Source organism: Dromiciops gliroides, chromosome 3, assembly GCF_019393635.1.
Source record: "Dromiciops gliroides isolate mDroGli1 chromosome 3, mDroGli1.pri, whole genome shotgun sequence".
NCBI classification, from domain to species: Eukaryota; Metazoa; Chordata; class Mammalia; order Microbiotheria; family Microbiotheriidae; genus Dromiciops; species Dromiciops gliroides.
Window position 1 is genome coordinate 483,122,945 of NC_057863.1, and position 20,620 is coordinate 483,143,564.

Consider the following 20,620-nt stretch of genomic DNA (forward strand, 5'->3'; position numbering starts at 1 on the left):
TGCCAGGAGAAGAACAGAAGTCGGTATACAACACTGAACGATCTGACCAGAGTCTTTGATACTGTCAGCCGTAAGGTCTTACAGAAGATCATGCCCAGAGAAGTTCAGTACTCTATGCTAGCCCCCAGCAGCATACTTGCATGGCTTCTGGATAGCGGAAGATGCTTTTGCACTTTTCCAGGCATCAATGGATAGAAGCAGGGCTTTGTGCTTCCTCCCCTGCTTTTCAGCACAATATTTTCAGCAATGTTGTCAGATGCCTTCAATGAGGATGGAAATGGCACAGAGGTCAGCCACCACAATGATGGTAAATTATTTAACTTGAAAAGGCTACAAACCCAGGCTAACATGGAAGGAAAGTTGGTACACAACTTTTCATTCACAGATGATTGTGCACCCAATGCAATCCCTGAGGCTGAAATGCAGCAGAGTATGGATCAATTCTCCTGCCTGTTCTAAGTTTGGTCTGACAGTTAACAAACATCAAGAAAAGAGAGGTTCTCCACCAGACAGAACTGCACCATCCATATGTGGACCCATTGATTACAGCAAATGGAGGAATTCTGAATGCTGTGGATAAATGTGGACAAAATAGGTACTTACCAGCTTTATGATGCTGGGCAAGCTAACATTTATCTGCCTCACTTTCCTCATCTATAAAATGGAAATAATAATATTAATAACCAAGTGGAGGGAGAGTTGGTATGTGACTTTCTGTTCACAGATGATCATGTACTCAATGAAGCCACTGAGGCTGAGATGCAACAAAGTATGGATTGATTCTCTGCTGCCTGTGCTAATTTTGGCCTCACAATTAACACCAAGAAAACAAAGGTTCTCCACCAGCCAGCACCACACAATCCATATGTGGAACTATCCGATAAAACAAATGGAGAAATTTTGAATCCTGTGGATAAATTCACTTATCTTGGCAATATACTTTCCAGGGATGTCCACATAGGTAATGAGGTTAGCACACACATTGCCAGAGCTAACTCAGTGATTGGGAGGCTCCAAAAGAAAATGTGAGAGAGAAGAAGTATTAGCTGTCTACCAAACTGAAAGTTTATAGAGTCGCTGTGCTGACCTCATTGTTGTATGCCTGTGAAACCTAGACAGTATACCAGCACCATGCCAGGAAATTGAATTGCTTCTATCTGAATTGTCTTTGGAAGATTCTGAAGATCACCTGTCAAAATAAGGTACCAGGACAAAAGTGAACTGACAAGCATTCAAACTCTACTGCAGAGAGCTCAACTCAGATGGGCTATTGCCATGTTGTTCAAATGCCAAATATACCTTTGCCAGAAAAACTATCTTATGGAGAACTCACACTGGGGAGGCACTCACATGGAGATCAGAAGAAATAAGACACTCGGAAGAAGACACTCACTCTCAAGGTGTCTGAAGAACTTTGGAATCAATTATGAGATTAAGGAGACACTGGCACAGGACCACCCAGAAGCATGGCATGCCCACATCAAAGAATATAAGCAAAGCAGAATTGCAGCAGCTCAAAAGAAACGTGAAATGCACAAATTTAGAGACATCTCCATTCCAAATGTTCATATGGTACCCAATCTGTGGTACAGCCTTCTGAGTTCATATTGGTCTGATCAGCCAGTCTGACACATAGTACTTTGACCCCAACATAGGGATGTCATTTTGGTCCTCTTTGAGCAATAAGGTCAGCAACCATATGGCAACAAGCCACAGAAAGAGTATCTGAAGAATTAAAAATGAATAACACAGAGAAAGCAATAGAGAGAAGCAGAATAGGTATTTTAATCAATAAAAAACTTCAAAAACAAAAGTAAAAGACGTAATCAAAGAAGTGCATGCTAAGGAAAAGAAGAAGGGCTGGTCATATAGCAGAAGTGACAGCAAGAGTGCTCCACTAGAACTCTTACTATGTCAGGGAGAAATGAAGAAGGCCTCCAGCACGTTAAGTGAACTTCTCCATTTAGAACTTATTGAAGGACAGGAAGAGTCACACAGGATGGACAGGAATGGGTGGATTGCAATATGCATCACTGGAGGAAACTCTCTTATCAATGAGATCACAAATTCATTAGATTATCTGGGTTGCATGGAAGAAGGAAACAAGAAAGGGTATCAGAAGATTAAAACAAAAGCATGGAATAGTTCTTTTAAGATTATTCTCAGAAGAGAGATAAAGATCAAAATGAACTGAGTCTGTAGAGGAAAGCAAATAACAATAAAAGGGATAAAAAGTAGCTAATTGGGGAAAGAGGAGGACAGAAGGGTTATAAAACCTCTGCCCAGAGTAAATGGAACTATGATGACTAACAACAAAGATAAGGGAGAGCTGCTCAGGTGTTCTTTTGCTTTTGTCTTCTCTGCCAAGAAGAATAACTTTTGTTAAAATAGAAAGGAGAGAACAAATATGGTTAATAAAGAGTTGAAATCCAATATAAAGAGATAATGAGCACTAAATTCAAGTCATTTGGCCTATATGAACTATATCTTTGAGTACTGAAAGTACTAGTGCAACTTGAGAAACTGTATAATAGCTCAAAGATTGTGGAGAAGGGGAGTGGTACCACAGAGCTGAAGAACAAACGTTGTCCTGATTTTTTTTTTCAAAGGAAAAAGAATAGTCTGAAAACTATAAACCAGTTGCCTAACTCTGACTCCTGGAAAAGTTCTAAAATGAATCATTAAAGAGAAGCTTTAAAAAAAAATAAAGTGAAGGGCATCTAGGTGGCACAATGGATAAAGCACCAGCCCTGGATTCAGGAGGACATGAGTTCAAATCAGACCTCAGATATTTGACACTTACTAGCTATGTGACCCTGGGAAAGTCACTTAGCCTTCATTGTCCCACAAAAAAAAACAAAAACAAAAACAAATTTTAAATAAAAATAAATAAATAAAATAATAAAATGATGATCACAAAGTTAGAATGATTTCATGAAGAGTAGATCATACTATGCTAAGTTTATTCCTTTTTTTGACAGGGTTACTACATTAGTAAGATTAGCAGAAAGCTATAAATACAGTTTACCTAGACTTTGGAAAAATATTTGAGAAAGTAGCCCATGCTATTTGGGGAGCTAGGGTAGGGGGGGAGGGGATTGGAAAGGCATGGGATAAACAATAGTACAAGATGAACTTTCAACTGGTTAAATGGCCAGACCCAGAGTAATTACTACTTTCATGTCAACTTGGAAGAATGCTTCTAGTAGAACACACCAGGGATCTGTGTTTCACACTGTGCTGTTTAACATTTTATTATTGATTTGGATAAAGACATGCTTCTCACATTTGCAGATGACAGAGAGCAAGAAAGATAGCTAACATACCAGATGACAGTCAGGATCAAAAAATATCTTAATAGGCTAGAATACTTGGCTAAATCTATGATGAAATAGAAGAGGGATAAATGTGAGGTCTACAAGATCTTGGGGTCTCAGGGATCCTAAGCCCTGTAAGACTATAAACTACAGAACAAGTACCAATCTGTATTGTTAAGAGGGAACCTCCTTACTAAGAAATGAAATACCAATGAAATCAAAGGACTGGTTTTAAAAAATCTTACTTCACTTCTGAGCTTGGATTCAAAAATTAATTTCACAAGTATAAAATAAGAAGTCATGGGGGCAGCTAGGTAGCACAGTGGATAGAGCACTGACCCTGGATTCAGGAGTACCTGGGTTCAAATCCAGCCTCAGACACTTAACATTTACTAGTTGTGTGACCTTGAGCAAGTCACTTAACCCCAATTGCCTCACCAAAAAAAAAAAGAAGTCATGCAGGGTCAGACAGCAGTTTTTCTAAAAAAAAATCTGGAGGACTTACTTGACTGGAAATTCAGTATGTAACCTGACAGACAACAAAGTTAATAAGATCTTGCCCTACACTGAGAAAAACACAACTTTCAGAAATAAGGAACAGGACAATATGACTATACTCTAAGTTAGATCACATCACCGTCTAGAGGAGGAGGATTTCTAATTAAATCATGTCATCTGCAACTAGAAAAAATTGTTATTGTTTTGTCCATATTTTCCCTTTTTTTTGTTCTTATTTTGATATCCAGAATTTCTAGCATGCAGTGGAGGTCATGTATATGATATCAGTATGATACTGTTAGTATCAAAGAATACTAACAGTTTTCAAAATAAGAAATGAAAACTATTAAGAACCATATGAGGGGGCAGCTAGGTGGCACAGTGGATAAAGCACCGGCCCTTGATTCAGGAGGATTGAGTTCAAATCCGACCTCAGACACTTGACACCCACTAGCTGTGTGACCTTGAGCAAGTCACTTAACCCTCATTGCCCTGCAAAAAAAAAAAAAAGAACCATATGAAAAGAGGATTTTTTTTCCCTTACATCAAGCCTACATTTGTCTGTTTACAAGTTCCACCCATTGCCCTTCGTTCTTCCCTCTAAGGTCCAACAGAACAAGTCTTAAGTCTTCTTCTACATAACATCTTCTCAAATACTTGAAGACAACGATAATGTTCTCTCTGAATATTTTCATCTCCAAGCTAAATATCTTATTTTAAAGACATCAGGCCCCTTCACCATCCTTGTTAGATGATCTCCAGTTTGTCAGTATTTTCCCTTATTGTGAAATGTCATGAATACAGAGAAGCATGGAAAGATCCACGAGAATTGATGCAGAGGGGAGTAGAAACTAGAAAACAATATACTGTACACAATGACTACAACAACATACATGGAAAGAACTACACCAACAACAAAAAAGTGAAATGTGAATGTTGCAAAATTACAAAGAATAAGCCTAACTCAAAAGAGAAATCAGAGAAGACATTTCTATACCATCTCTTTGAAGAGGAAGGAGGTCCAAAGTTGTAGTACATTGCACATTTTCATATTTTTTCAGTGTATTGATCAGTTATGCTGATGTTTTCCTTTTTTATTTCATCTTTTGAAAATATAGTTTCTTTTTTAGGTCTTTGAAATAGTACTATTGGAGCCAAGATGGAGTCAAGTACAATTGGAGTAAGGAAGGAACTTGCCTGAACTCGCCAAAATTCACCTCTAACAATTTTAAAATAATGCCTCAAAACAAATTCTGAAGCAGCAGAACCAACAAAAGGATGAGGGAAATTAGGCTGAACAAGTAGTGGTATAAAAGCAGGTGATTTCAGAAAAACCTGAAAAGACTTATATGAACAGATGCAAAGTGAAGTGAGCAGAACTAGAACAATGTACACAATACCAGCACTATTATGTGATGATCAAATGTGAATGACTTAGTTATTCTAAGCAATACAATGATATAAGACAATTACAAAGGACTCATGATGAAAAATGTAATTGGGGAAAATAATAAAATAGTATTAACAATAAGAAATAGTATTTATTATATGGGATGACTCAGAGGAGATGGGGAAGGCATAATGGGAAAAACTATGGTAAATTACATTTATTATTTACTGATGTCTTGTTTTTTTACAGCTATGCATAGGAGATGTAGCCTCAAACAATCAGGGATAGAGGCAATTATAAAAGATAAAAAACTGATAACTGATCACATGAAACTAAAAAGTTTCTGCATAGTCAAAATTGATGCACCTAGGATAAGAAGGGAAGTGGTTGAAGGGGGGGAAAACTTTTAGTAAATTGTTCATGATGTAAAACTGCATTATTCAAAGATAACATAAAATGAAGAGGCAATGTTTGAGAGACTGTGGAAAGACAGGCATACCAATACAGGGCTGGTTGAAGACATGAAATGGCACAACCTTTCCAAAAAGCACTTTGGAATTATTCTAAGAAAGAGACTAAAACACATCCATACCTTTTGATCCAAAGATCTCATTGCTAGGCATATAGTAGTGAGGAGGGCGAATAAAGGCCTATGTACTCCTAAATATTTAAAGCAAGACTGTTTATAGTAGCAAAGAATTGGAAACAAAATGAATGCCCATAAATTGGGGAAAAGCTCCAATTACGGTACATTAATGTACCAATATTCTACTTCTACATAACAAGTGACTATAATATAGAGAACCATGGGAAGACTTGTACAGATGCAATTTTTTAAAAAATAAAGTGGATGAGGAAATCAACAGAAAGAACCCAAAAAAAGAAAGAAATTTAACACTGTAAATTATCACTAAGTTTGGCCCTGGAGAGAGGAGAAAATATACCTACCTCCATTTTGCCCAAAAGAAGGGGCACTATTGAGTATAGTATGTTACAGATACTGTCAGATTCCATTGATATGTTCATGGATTAGTTGTGCTGAACTGCTTCTTTAAAAAAAAAAAGCCTCTCTCTCCTTTCTCTGTTATAAGGAATGGCTCTCTGGAGAGGAGGAGTGGATGAGGTACATTTGCAAACTAAGTTGTTGTAAAAACAAAGACATCTATAAAAATTTTTAAATTGCATCACTGAGCACATGTATTTGGTCATGAAATGTTTCATTAAAAACCTACCTCTTCTCTTTAAATCAAAAAAGCATCAATAAAAATGAGAATTAAAATGTAATAACATTAAAATTGCACTTAAACTGAATTTCTGTACTTCAAATAGGTTTTGTGGGGGTTTTTTGGTAATTTGTTTTTAAATTTTTTTGCGGGGCAATGAGGGTTAAGTGACTTGCCCAGGGTCACACAGCTAGTAAGTGTCAAATATCTGAGGCTGATTTTGAACTCAGGTCCTCCTAAATCCAGGGCTGGTCATTTATCCACTGTACCACCTAGCTGCCCCTTCAAATAGGTTTTTAAATGCAAAAGGTAGATCATTAATTAAAAGTATTCTTTTTTAAAGATGCATACCACCTATTTTACTTGTTCTGTGGGATCAACATTGTGTATGCACTATTTGGTCTCCTTAAAACAAAACATTCAATACATAACTTCACAAATACCATTACTATTAAAAATTATTCAGGATATTAATGTCAAATTTTTTTATCTCAACAAGAGCAACAACAAAACCCAATTCCTTTTCATTCTATAGACCAGGGCTTCTTAAACTTTTTCTACTTGTGACCCCTTTTCTCCCAAGAAATTTTTATGCAACCCTGGGTGTATAAGTATATAAAATAGGTATACATAAACTTTTACTGTTGCCAAATTTTTCACAACCCCCACATTCAGTAACATGACAACCCACATTTTAAGAAGCTTTGCCATAGACAGTGACTTCAGAGGAGGATAAATGTATTAAAAGCCTAAGTCATGAGACAATTCTCACCTCGGATTGTTCCCTTGTTAGAATTCATAGACTCAGAGTCTATGGCTTTGGACTCTGAGTTTAAAGGCCTTAATTGAATAGAAGATGAGTAATTAAAGATTGTTTTACATCCCCACACCGGAAAGTGAACTTCAAATCTTAAGCAATTGTTCTTTTATATCCAATATCAAGAAGAAACTAGAATCAAATTAAATATCAGTTTGGGCCAAGTTTGATTCAGAAAACATTTTGATGTTGTGATTGTTCTTTTTATTGTTATGAGTATTGTTTTTGTATGGGCAGCTAGTGGCACAGTGGATAGAGCATCCAGCCCTGCACTCAGAAGGACCTAAGTGCAAATCTCACCTCAGACACTTATTAGCTGTGTGAGCCTAAGCAAGTCACTTAACCCTGTTTGCCTCAGATGCTCATCTATAAAATGAGCTGGAGAAAGAAATGGCAAACCACTTCAGTATCTCTGCCAACAAAACCCCAAATGGGGTCACTGAGAGTTGGACACCACTGAAACAATGCAGCAACAGCACCAATGTTTTTGTTGTTTTTCTTCTTTGTTACATAGAAACAGATATTAACTGTGTGGGTTTTAAGTTTGTTTCACCTATCACATGAGTCTTGTTATTTATTTATTCAAAAGGAAAATTATAGCTTAATAGTTTTAGAAAATATATATATATACTTGATTTCAATTTAAATTAGTGCACTAGGTATTTTTTTTAAAAACCTTTATTCTAGTTTGGGGGTTTTTTTAAATTAGAGTTGTTGCAGTTTTTGGTTCACAACCTGCATCATTCAATTCCCTGGCATCAAAGTGGCATATCAAACTTTCCTCCTCCATGAGATATCAGAGTGCTTATCTTTTTTTTATTATCTTTGGGTACTTTCCTAGATTTCAATGAAGAAACTGAGGCCAAGAGATAAGTGAGATACCTAACATCACAAAAATAGTAAATAACAACTTTGGGATTTAAACTCAGATCCTCAGAATCCATATTCCATATTCTTTCCACTATGTCATGACAACTCTCAACTCATGAAAAGTAGTTTCATGAGATAATCATTGAAAAGGAATGAAAATAGTTTTATTGGGGAGAGGCAGGGCTCTCTAAAACTCTTTTCCAATGAGATAGTTTGGAAGGATTTGAAAAACTGGTAGAATCAGTATCTATTAGAACGATCCAGTTCACCAAACTGAAAGGGAAAGGTATTTTCCAAACAAGCCTTGGATAGAGCTCAAAGGAAAAAGTATAATCTGACAAAGGAATAAATAAATTTGACAGACAAAAGCAAAAAGAAGGCCTACAGAGCAGAGAACACAAGAAAGGGGCAATCAGATAAATTGTCTTCAAACAGAGGGAAAGAATTTTGGCAAAAAGATATTCCCAAGACAGGACATATGTTCAAAACAACAGGTGACAAACTTCTGGCAAATTCCTACAATATTAAGAAATACCTTGGCATTAGAGAATAGTATTAAAGGTTGAGTCTAATGAAAAGAAGATTGGTACTACTCCAGGGAAACACAAAAATGAAAAGTACTTACCTAGACTAAATGGGGGGAGGGAAGAAGTAGAGTTTTAATACCTTAACCCCAGCAAAAAGGGGGGGAGGGGAAAGAATCAAAAATCAACCACCAAGTCCTTGTTAAGTAACTACTAGCTGCTAGGTACTGGGTTAGGTATTAAGGATACAAAGAGGGGCAGCTAGGTGGTGCAGTGGATAAAGCACTGGCCCTGGATTCAGGAGGACCTGAGTTCAAATCCAGCCTCAGACACTTGACACTTACTAGCTATGTGACCCTGGGCAAGTCACTTAACCCTCACTGCCCCACCCCCCCCAAAAAAAATTACAAAGGAAAAAACTCAAGTCACTGCCTTAAAAAAGGTTACATTGTCTCAGTGGAAACAAATTAGACACATTTAAGTATGTAAAGTTGCTATCTAGCTATATTGTCTAAAAATCTAATGAGTGGTCGCCAGTAAATTAGAAGCTTTAGCAAGAGTTTAGACTCTTAAGCATTTTTTAAAGAGCATAAGAAGTTGGTGAAGAGAAAGAGGCCTAGATGCCTACATCTATCTATCTCAGGTAGCCAGCATTTCTAGCTCCACTCTCCAAGAGGTCCTGATGAAAGAGAGAGAGCCTCGCCCCTTCTTCATCCCACAAGGCTCCTGTCTAAACCTGAAACATCAAATGTCACTTCCTGACTTCAAGGAACTAACCTTCCAAGCCACATGGCTTGCCCTCAGAAGCCTTCTCCTCATGGCAGAGCTTTCTACAGTATCTCTCCAGGAGGGGGCGTCACCCCAATTGTCACAGGTAACATAAAATATATCCAAAGCAAAGTCTAAGGCCCCAAAGGGCTGGATTTGACAATAAGACTAAATTTTTTTTTAAAAAGAGAAAAGGGAGGACAGGTGGAAGGAGTGAGAAAGGAAATACAGGAAAGAAAAAGAAAACACAAGTAATCAAATGTGCTTTAATGTAGGCAATTCCCAATCGTATAAATGTTACAAAAGTTTATTTGTAATTATTCCTTTGGAACTCATAGAAACAATGTTAAAAACATAGCGGTTAGGGGCAGCTAGGTGGTCCAGTAGATAGAGCGCCAGCCCTGGATTCAGGAGGACCTGAGTTCAAATCTGACCTCGGATACTTTACACTTACTAGCTGTGTGACCCGAGGCAAGTCACTTAACCCCAACTGCCTCAAAAAAACACAAACCATAGTGCTTAAGTTCCCAGCAAGCCCTCAATAGTTTAACTCATAGTTCACAAACACTAATAGTGCCGTAGTTTTTACTATTTTTAAGAAAAAAATAAAAATCACCTTAACTCCCAAATAAGAATGTGGACTGCCCAGAAGATGCTGTTATAGTCCTACTCTCTAAAATTATGTATCAAAAAGAACTGCCTTCCATCTAAATTACTATCCTTAAATGGGATGCTTATATCTTCAAGACTACCTGTGACCCTATAATAGAAACCAAGAGTTAATTGCATGAAAACAAAAAAGGGCTTTGGCAGAAAATTAAGGCAGAAGGGCCTTTTAATCTAAGGGAAAAACTCCTGGAGATAAGAGGCATGGATCAAGAACTGAGAATACCTTGCATAAACTAAGTCTTTAAAGTTTATCCAAATGACTTTAAAATTTACCAAGTAATACTACTGTGACATAAGAAATCACAAAAATGAAGCATACAAAGAGGCATGGGAAGACTGACACAAACGTAACTGGGAATACAAATAGATATAATGACCACAACAATTCAAATGGAAACAAAATCAAAACTGAATCAGCCCCCTATAAAAGTACCTGCCAGTCTCCTACTGGAGGAGATCGGTACCTCAGAGCCACTTGCTTTGTGCCTATCTCCCCATGAGAAGTCCAAGGACTTCTTTCATGGTTTCCCTCCCCCCCCCCTTCCCTTGCCCCTAAATAAACTACCACCTTATTCTAAAAAAAAAAAAAAAAACAAACCTGAATTCTGGGTGGTTTATCCTCTAAAAGATATGAGAATGCACTTCCTGCCCACCCGTGCATAGCTGGCAAACTATGGAAGTAGAACACAGCATATACTATTCTATCTGCTTGATTGCTTGATGTATCGGCTAGTTTTGCTAAACAGTTTTTATTGCTCTTAATAACACTAATTACACTAGCTACCACTAATACCTATTATGTGCCAGGCACTGTTCTAAACATTTGATCTTATTTTATCCTTACATCAGTTCAAGGAGATAAGTTCTATTATTATTCCCAATTTTACAGTTAAGGAAACTGAGGCAAACAAAAGCTAAGTGATTTGCCCCAGGCCTCTCTTTCCCCATTATTAGTGCTTATCTCCAAATTATTTTGTATTATTGGACAGCTGTATTAACAAACTGGAGCTCATCCACTGTTGGTTAATCTGGATTGTGAAGGGAATTGAAGTAGTGCCATAGTAAGAAGACAAAATACAAGACTTTGGCAAAAGTCCAAGTAAGAGGTGATGAAGACCTGGATGATGATGGCTGCGAGTGGAGAGAAGGGGACAGATACCACATATATTGTAGAGATAGAATAAGACTTATCAACTGATTGGATATGAGTGGTGAGAAAGAGCAGAACATGAAGGATGACACCAATCTTGAGAATTAATGGTGACTAGGAGAACAGTGGTTCCCTTAACAGAAATAATTGAAAAAGGAATGAAAATAGTTTTATTGGGGTTAAGGGGAAAGATAGAGTCGGTTTTGATCTTGTTGAGTTTGAGATGCCTATATAACAACTAAGTGGAGATGTTCAAAGGGATGAGATTAAAAATTCAAGAGTTTAGGGCTGGATATGTAGGTCTGGGGGCCATCTACATAGTGTTAACTAATAAAATGAAAATCCGATAAGATTGCAGGGAAAAGGAGAAAAAAAAAATGAAAGAAAAGGGGAAGAGAGCTTAGGGGAGAGCTTTAATCCATGGAGATCAGGACATGAATGAAAATCCAGAAAAAAATACTGAAAAAAATGTGGTCAGACTGGCAAGAGAACCAGGAGAAAGCAGTGTCGTGAAAATCCAGGAAAGAGAACCTATCTAAAAAGGAGAAATGCTCAACAGCATCAAAACATTGTGGAGATTTAGAAAAAAAAAAAAAAAAACAAGGACTAAAAGAAAACACCACTGGATTTAGCAATTAGGATCGTTGGTAACCTTAGTGAAAGCTACTTCAATCAAGTGGTAAAGTCAGAAACCAGAACTAAATAGAAAATTAGCAAGTACAGACAACAAATGTATACTAAATATAGATTTTGTTGTACTTCAATCATTTTTTTAGTCACGTTTAACTCTTCATGACTACATTTGGGGAGTTCTTTGCAAAGAAGCTGGAGTGGTTTGTCATTTCCTTTTCTAGCTTATCTTACAGCTGAGGAAAAATGAGGCAAATGGGGGTTGTGTCTTGCCCAGAATCACACAGCTAGTAAGTACCTGAACTCAGGAAGATAGCCTTTTCCATTAGATGGGCAGTGAAAGAAAAAAGATATAGGACAAAATCTTGAGAGGATAACAAGGGCAAGTAAAGTTTAACTCCAAATAGTTAAGGAAGTTATTGGTCATATGAGAACAAAACTTTAAACTGAGGAGATTTATCAACCAACAGAAAGTGTAATGGAAAGAGAACTTGAATGGGAAGCAAAAAAGCTGGGATCTAGTTCTGGCTCTGTCACTTGTCTCTACTACATAACCCTAAGCAAGCCACTTCCCCCTCTGGAACTCAGTTTCCTCATTTATAAAAGAAGGGACTAAATTGATATGTAAGGTCCCCTCCATCTCTACAAGGATAGTAAGATAACTTTTAAGGTCCCCTCCAGCTCTTATGAATTATAAGCTTACTTCAATACTTTAATCTATAATTTAATCAGTGGTGGTGCTTCCTCCACTAATATAAATCACAACCCTTCTGCACTTCCTCTGTGTGAACTGCTGTGCCAAAGAATTCACCACTCTGCAGCCAATCTGATGATGATCCTCTCCAAACTTATCTAGGCCAGTCCTTGAACAGATATAAAGTCTGTCATCAGGCTCCTATCCAAAGCTCTTCCAAAATGGTATGTCCTCTAAGATATTGTATTCCACTGGCAAAGCCTTGGAGAACCCTGGTCACATTCATAACATATTAAAAAAAAATTTTTTAATGCAATATATACAGAGAAGTTGAAACTTAGGGATAGAGATAATCTATGGGGAAGACTCCCTGAAAAGATAGGAAGGGAAAGAAGTACCACAGGAACCGAGGGGTTCCCACTGGCAAAAAGTTACTCATTTTCTGAAACTAGAGCAAAAGAGGAGAGGAAGCTCAGGGCAGATGGCTTCAATTTTTCAGTAAAACAAAGTCATCTGATGAAAGGGAGGGAATATGTCAGAGTAAATGGCTTAAAAAGAGATGATATGCAATAGCAACTGTGGGAAATGTGACAGAGTAAATCAAGAAGAGTAAAAGGATTATGGTGCAGCAGGTAGGGCCCACTTGAGAATGGAAAACATGGGGCAGCTAGGTGGTGAAGTAGATAAAGCACTGGCCCTGGATTCAGGAGTACCTGAGTTCAAATCCAGCTTCAGACACTTGACACTTACTAGCTGTGTGACCCTGGGCAAGTCACTTAACCCCCATTGCCCCACCAAAAAAAAAAAAAAGAGAGAATGGAAAACATAAATATGTAATAGATCCAACCTATTCCAGTTGTGATTTCCTCTAGCTGCACAGAATAGGAAGAGAAAGCCTGGGATTTGGAAAGGAATGAGTAACAGACTACAATGGAAAACATGTGAACTCTGGAGTCATAAACTCTGGGTTCAAATCCCATTGCTGACACTCAGTAACCTTGGATAAGTTGTTTAACTTCTCTGGACCTCATCTGTAAAATGAGAACGTTAGATGAGTTGGCCCCTTCCGGTTCTAGATCTATCAATCATTCAATAAGTAAATATTTATTAAGTGCTTACAATGTGCCAGGCACTGTGCTAAGTGCTGGGGAAACAAAAAGAAGCAAAAGATAGTCCTTGTCCTCAAGGAACTCATAAAATCTGTGACTTATACTCCTATAGGGCAAGGGACTCAAGGGTCCAGTGTAACATTAGACTGCTTAACCAAGGGGCTGAGATTTGGTAAACTTTTAAAAAAGGATGTGCCTAGGTGCTGACACCCTTCCATTTGATTATTCCATGGAACGAGAGTCTTGAGCAAACCAATCACTGAGAAGCACAACCAAAGGCAGTTAGTTACAAAGTCCTGAATTTAAAAGATCACAGGTCAGCCTCTAAAAAACTCAAAAGCAGCAGCAAGGTGGCAACAGCACACATCTTTTTTGCCATGGGAGCCAAGGAATGTCAATTCCAGATTTCAGAAATGCTATGAAACAGATTGCTAATAATTAGTAAACAGATATACACTTCTCCCCAGGAGTTAGCAATAGCCTACGTACCAATATGAGACTAAAGTCACCATTGACATAAAAGAGAAGATAGTTATGCAAGACTGTCTACTGGATGCCTCATAAAATCCCCAATTTAACAGCTGTTGAATTTTGTCTCACCTTGCAAAACTGTTTTATGTTGTATATACTGAATTTTATACTTAAAAAAAAAATCTCCTGAAGTTTTCTTTTTCCATTAGAATGTATAACTTTCAGCCTTAAGCTAATTTATCTTCACCAAAATTGTTTTTGATTGAAAAGTGCTATAAGTAATTAGGATTATGGTCCTAAGCATCAAGATTCCAAGAGTTCAAGAACACATAAGAATATGCACCAGTTTACTAAACCTAATTACACAAACTAGGAGAAAGCATATAATTAATTCTGTGTTAGGAAATATAGATGTGTATGTACACACACATATATACACACGTCTTCCATTACACATAAAGAATAATGAATCTTCCAAGAACAATTTTAATTATGTATATTTATATTAATGCTATCGTGTTAATATATAAGTAACCCTATTAATCTTCAAAAATACCCTGGAAAAAAAAAAGTTTGAACTACGTGATACTTACTTTCTCAGGAAACCCATAATATTAAGGCAATGTACTAAAAGAAATATGTAAAGATGAAAATCTTATCATAAAAGGATATTTTAATCCTACAAATGATCTAGTTTTAAACTGAGTTCATCAGACTTTTAAACCCACAAACTGTGCATGTCTACTGCTGCACATATTCCCACATTTTTCAAACTGAATTTAGTTGCCTAAACTTTGTACAGAGTACATACAACTGACCTGAGAAGCCACCCAGAGTTGGTACCCAGACAGAAAAAACACTTTCTATCTTATTTATATTGACAATGGGCACAAATTAATTGTAAGGTTTACTGTGCATTTATGTGACACTTAATTTTTAACTCTTTAGGGGATTATCTAAAAATTCAGTTATAAAAAGTCCTTTCCTCTAAAATATATAATTAACACATCAAAAGAATTTTATATTGTTTGCTTCACTACTGGCCCCCAAAAGTCAATTAACAGATTATATTTAACTTATACAACTTGTCATATGACATTATGGTGACACAAATTTAAAAGGAAAAAGTAAAATAAATAATTTCATTCCCCAAAAGTGTGATTACTAAAGGAAATCCTTGCTGACTTGCTTTAGATACACCAATTATCTGTATTTCAAAGTTCACTCGGTCATGAGAATAATCTGATCTAATAGTTATAAGATTTAATTCTAACTGCATTTTAGCAGGTGTTAAAATATCTAAACAAAACTAATTTCATTTTACTGTACTGTAAAGATGAAATTTCACAGCAATATCCACTTTCTCAAATTTGTGCCTATCATTTGCTGAGTTCCTTGATCAGGTTGAAATTTAAGTTGCAGAATATGTGCTAAGTGAATCAACATTAAAAAACAAAAATTACTTAATCATCTTCATTTTATTAAAAACTTAATGAATGTAGAATTTGCATCACCAAGATCAAAGGTAAATTACATACATTACTTTAAATAAACATGAAGAGATAACTTCAGAGACACATTACTATATTTTACCAGAACAAGCCAAAGAGAAAAACAGACCTCCGGAAAACCGAAACAATCTTAGGTTAAAATCTGATTTTCAATACATTTTTTAAAGGTCCTCATACAAACAAAAGGAAGCTCAAAGAATTTTAAATAAAATTTCTTTTTGAAAATACAGAATTCCTTTTGTTACAAGAAAAAAATTTTAAACAATTTATACATGACATTCTTTTAAAATTGTTTTTAAATTACGGTAAATTTTCTATTATTGTTTTTTCAAGACAGCTTAAATGAAACATGACAATGATACATAAAAACATGTTGAAAAGTATCTCCTTCAAACGTACAATAATACAGTCAGTTTAATAAAATGTGTAATCATAGTTAAAGCCACAAATTTGCATATTTATATTAACATACATTGGCAATTTCTGGAAATGTAGCTGGTTCCTCTTAAGGAATAAAACAGTAATTTATAGTCACTAGAATTTTATAAAACAAGTGACAATTTGATCAAAACAACCCCATTTTCTAATTTCCTGAGGTTCAAAGTTTTATGGATTTCTCGGAATGTATACACTGTTGGGGAGAGGGGCTTTTGGAAAAATGTCTGTGGGAAAATAATCAAGCATGATTTGTAAAATGCATATGCTCTCCTGTTCATATTTTAATGAAAAATCTAATTAGACAATGGAGTAAGCAACATCTCCAGAAACTGATTCCTCAAATGTCACTGCACTGACCATTGTTGTTTTTTTAAAGGGGGGATTTTAAATATATTCAATAAACAGTATCAAGTTTTTAAATCCCTCCAAATTGATTGCAGGGACATAAAAAGCTTTACTGCTACAAAAAGCTGCTCAAGTATATATATACAAAACAGTAACTATGGCACTCTTCCTTATGAGCTTTCTATTCCACATTCTCTTTGAAAGAAATTTCAATAAAGGTAAGAAAATGTTGAATAAGCACTTTCTCTTCAATATCCAGAATACTCGAATAGTTTTTAATTGTTAAAATGTTCTAAGATGACTTATTTCAGTTTTGTCAAATGGTTCCTATATCTGTGCTGACATTCCTGATTGATCCATCATATCCTGCTCTCCAAATAGAAAGAAAAAAATCAAGTTGCCCTATTTTTCATGTTAAGTAGTAAAGAGCCCAAAACGATGAGGATAAGTATTCCTATGTTGATTTTTAATAAAATTCCAAAGGTTACATAACAGGACTTGAGTAGCCTCTTCCCAACAATTCCAAGTGGAACAGGCTAGGAAGGTATATATGTAAAAGAAAACAGGGAGCTAATAAAATATATTTTCCCTCCAACTGTCAACTACCTTCTCTTTTGTCCATGTTATAAAATATTCTGTGTACTGACAAAGGGAAAAGGGAGTATTTCACTTGTCAGTTCGAGTAGCTATATTGAGAGGATTACCAGTCATAGATTTAATTAAGTTATGTACAGGAAAGATTTTTTTTTCAAGTAAATGGACTACTTAAAGTTCACTTCCAGCTCCTAAATTTGAGGAGAGGGGATAGCTAGGCATACAACATAGTCCTTATTTGTCACTAGTCTTTCCCCACCACCCACCCTGCACCAAACCCCCATTGTTCTATGTAAAAACTCACCGCTTCTCTATGGGCTAATGAAATCTAAATGGCAAGTGCCACATACATATGAGATGATCATAGTAATAAACTCCCGCTATCAACATTTACTTGCCGCCTTCCTTCCAAGAAATAAAATCCGAATTTAAAGGTAAAAACGATTACAAACTGGTTAAAGGGCGGGGGGGGGGGGGGGGAAGCATCCCAGCTGCCCTGAAACTGCACCACTCTCCAGACTGATGGATGTCACTCGGGAGGGGGATGGTAAAGTCCCCAGAATGGTAACCACCAGCATAATAATGCAACTTATAAAACCAGTCCTTTGAAGAGAAGCTCTAGTGCTGAAACCCTTTTCCAAAAGCAAAGCATCCCGAAGGGACAGAGACTCCCCTCTCTCTTATTCGCTGCCACCACCCCCTACCCCCAGTGGAAATACACACAAGCAGCACCTGGGATTTCTGGATATTTCAGATTCCTCACTCAACCACCCCTTTCCTCACAGACCCGGCTCACGGGGACGAGGACGAATGGGAGGAGAGTGAGAAAAAGGGGACAGGGGAGAGGCCACCGGGGTGACACGGTCCCCCCAGCCCCCCCACCCCCGAGCCCCTGGCCCCGGCCGTCCCTCCCTCCGGCCTGCGGGAGCGCACCCGGGCGGGCACGCACCAAGGCACACGCACGGCCCACTCACCCATCTTTCCTCTTGGCTTTGTAGACGTGACCGTAAGTGCCTCGGCCAACTTTGCAGCCCTCGTATTCAAACAGGTCCTCGACCCGCTCCCGCTCGCTGCTGAGCTTCACTTTGAAGTCATAGTCCATTGTCACAGCCTCCAGGCGGGCGGGCGGGCGGGCGGGAGGAGGCTCCGGGTCCGGGGTCAGGGCCGGGGTCGGGGCCGGGGTCCGGGGGGGAGGGGGGGGAGCAGAGGCGGCCGCGGCCCCCGGGATCCCGCCCGCTTCACGCCCGCCGGCGGCGGCACCACCCCGGCTGATGCAGGAAGAGGAGGAGGAGGAGGCCCCGCGCCGGAGCCGGGGACATCCAGCGGAGGGGCGAGAGACCGGGCGAGAGACGGAGCCGGGTACGCTCTCACCCGGGGAGGGGAGCGAAGGGGAAGGGGCCGGGGCCCGGAGCCGGAGCCGCTCTCGGTCCTCGTCCCCGGGCTGGCTGGGGCGGCGGCGGCTACAGCTGCTGCCGCTCTCTTCTCCCTCTCCTTCTTCCTCCTCCTCCTCTCCCTCACACACTCACTCCCTCTCTCACCCACTCACACACACACTCACCCACTCACACACGCAAGCACACTCACCCAGAGAGGCAGCGGTACCAACACAACAGCCGGTATCTCCACACACACACACATACATACATACATACACACACACACGCACGCACACACACACGCACACTCTCTCACACACACACACAAACACACACAGAGGGAGAGAGAAGGCGAGCGAGACCGGAGGGGAGGGGGAAATCACTGAACGCGGCCGCGGCTGTCGCAAAAAAACGTCGCAAATCCTCAGGTTCCCTTCTCCTCCTCCTTCTTCTCCTCCTCCTCCTCCTCCCCCGCCCCGACAGCTCTCGGCCTCAGAGCTCGCTGCCCCTCGCGGCGACACCCGAGCCTCACGAAGCCGGTGGGGTGAGAGTATGAGGCAGCCGGCAAACCCCAGCTGCTGCCGGGCCGACCACGTGGACTAGTCCATAGCGCAGGGACTACGACTCCCAGAAAGCAGTGCGCTCCTCCCTCCCCTCCGGCTCCCACCCCTTTTCATAACTCCGCCCCCCCAAGGGAAGTTTTTGTAGCATCCTGGGATTTGTAGTCTTTTCAAGGATTTTGTGTGTGTGTGTGTGTGTGTGTGTGTGTGTGTGTGTGTGTGTGTGTGTGTGTGTGTGTGTATACAGGTGGAAGGAGGAACCTTAGAAGAGAGAAAATAAGCATTTAGTTAGTTCTATGTGTCAAGCGCTTTACAAATACTATCTCATTTACTCCTCACAACAAAATGGGGATCATAATAGCACCTAATTCCCAGAATGGTTGTGAGGATCAATTGAAATAATATTTGTAAATATTGTAAAGCTTAGTATAGTGCCTATGAGATATTTCTAAAGTTTAGCAGAGTGCCTAGCACATTGGAAGCGCTATGAGCTATGAATTATTCTTGTTTTACAGTCGATGAAACGTGAGGCAGAACGAAGTCAAAAGACTTGCTCAGGGTCACATAGCTAGTAAGCGACTGTGGTTGCATTTGAACTCGGGTCTTCCTGCCCCCAAACCAAGTGCTTTATCTACTGAACTAGCTTGCTGTCACTCAGGACGTTAGAGATCACCTAGTTCAACCATCTTATTTCACAGATGATGACAGTAAGGTCCAGTGTCTTGCCCAAAGTGGAGTCAAACCCACTGCCAGATACTTCCTAGCAATGTGACCCTGAGTAAGTCACACCTTCTCTGTGCCTCAGTTTTCTCTTCTGTCAAAAAATGGGGCCTGGGGCAGCTAGGTGGTGCAGTGGATAAAGCACCGACCTTGGATCCAGGAGAACCTGAGTTCAAATCCGACCTCAGATACTTGACACTTACTGTGTGAACCTGGGCAAGTCACTTAACTCTCAATGCCTCCCCCCCCCCCCAAAAAAATGGGGACTCGATGTTCTCTTCCAGATGGAAATATATATTCCTATGAATCAAAATATAATAAAATCTCATAGTCTATTATTATAGTTATTATAGCTTACCAAGCTATTATGGTTATTATAGTTTTACGCATATTGTAGTTTACCAAGAACATTCCTAAAAACCAGCCTGTCAAGGTTGAAAGTGCAAATATTATTTGCCTTTTTTATAGTTAAAGAAACTGAAACTCCACAGTGTCATTTTCCAATGCCTTCCTTAATAATGGGATGTGACCCTATCTTCATAAAACCTATGCCAGTGGAGCACAATATCTGGCAGTTTCTACCATCACGGAAAGGCTATCAAGATGGCAAGGACAATAGACTGTTTCTCCTTTTTAGAAGACCATATATATATATGGAGGCTCAGTACCAATAACCAGACCTCTTGTTGAATTTTTCAGCCATGGCAACCTATGCACCAAAAAAAAAAAAAAAAAAAAACAGTCCTCAGTCCTGTGCTGCCCCCTTCTGCTTATGCTGTAAGGGTGACAGAGTTGTGGGGAAAACAAATGGTTCTATGAATCACACAACTATAAACATTAATTTAACTATTGGGACTCTGAATGTTAGATCCTTATCCAATGGCCAATTACTAGAAGAGTTGAATCATAGCACTTTTCACTACTGATGGAACCAGAAGACATAGGA

General features: G+C 38.8%; 1 protein-coding gene across 3 annotated transcripts in view; it reads right to left on the minus strand.

Moving 5' to 3' along the window:
• Positions 1-18,256, minus strand: part of CDK8 (cyclin dependent kinase 8) — a 140,579-nt gene extending 122,323 nt beyond the window's left edge. For all 3 annotated transcript variants that reach the window (XM_043997386.1, XM_043997388.1, XM_043997387.1), the window contains exon 1: positions 17,993-18,256. In XM_043997386.1, the coding sequence (XP_043853321.1) occupies positions 17,993-18,120 (128 nt within the window). In that variant the 5' untranslated portion in view covers positions 18,121-18,256. The remainder of the gene's footprint in view (positions 1-17,992) is intronic.
• Between the last annotated feature and the right edge of the window lie 2,364 nt (positions 18,257-20,620).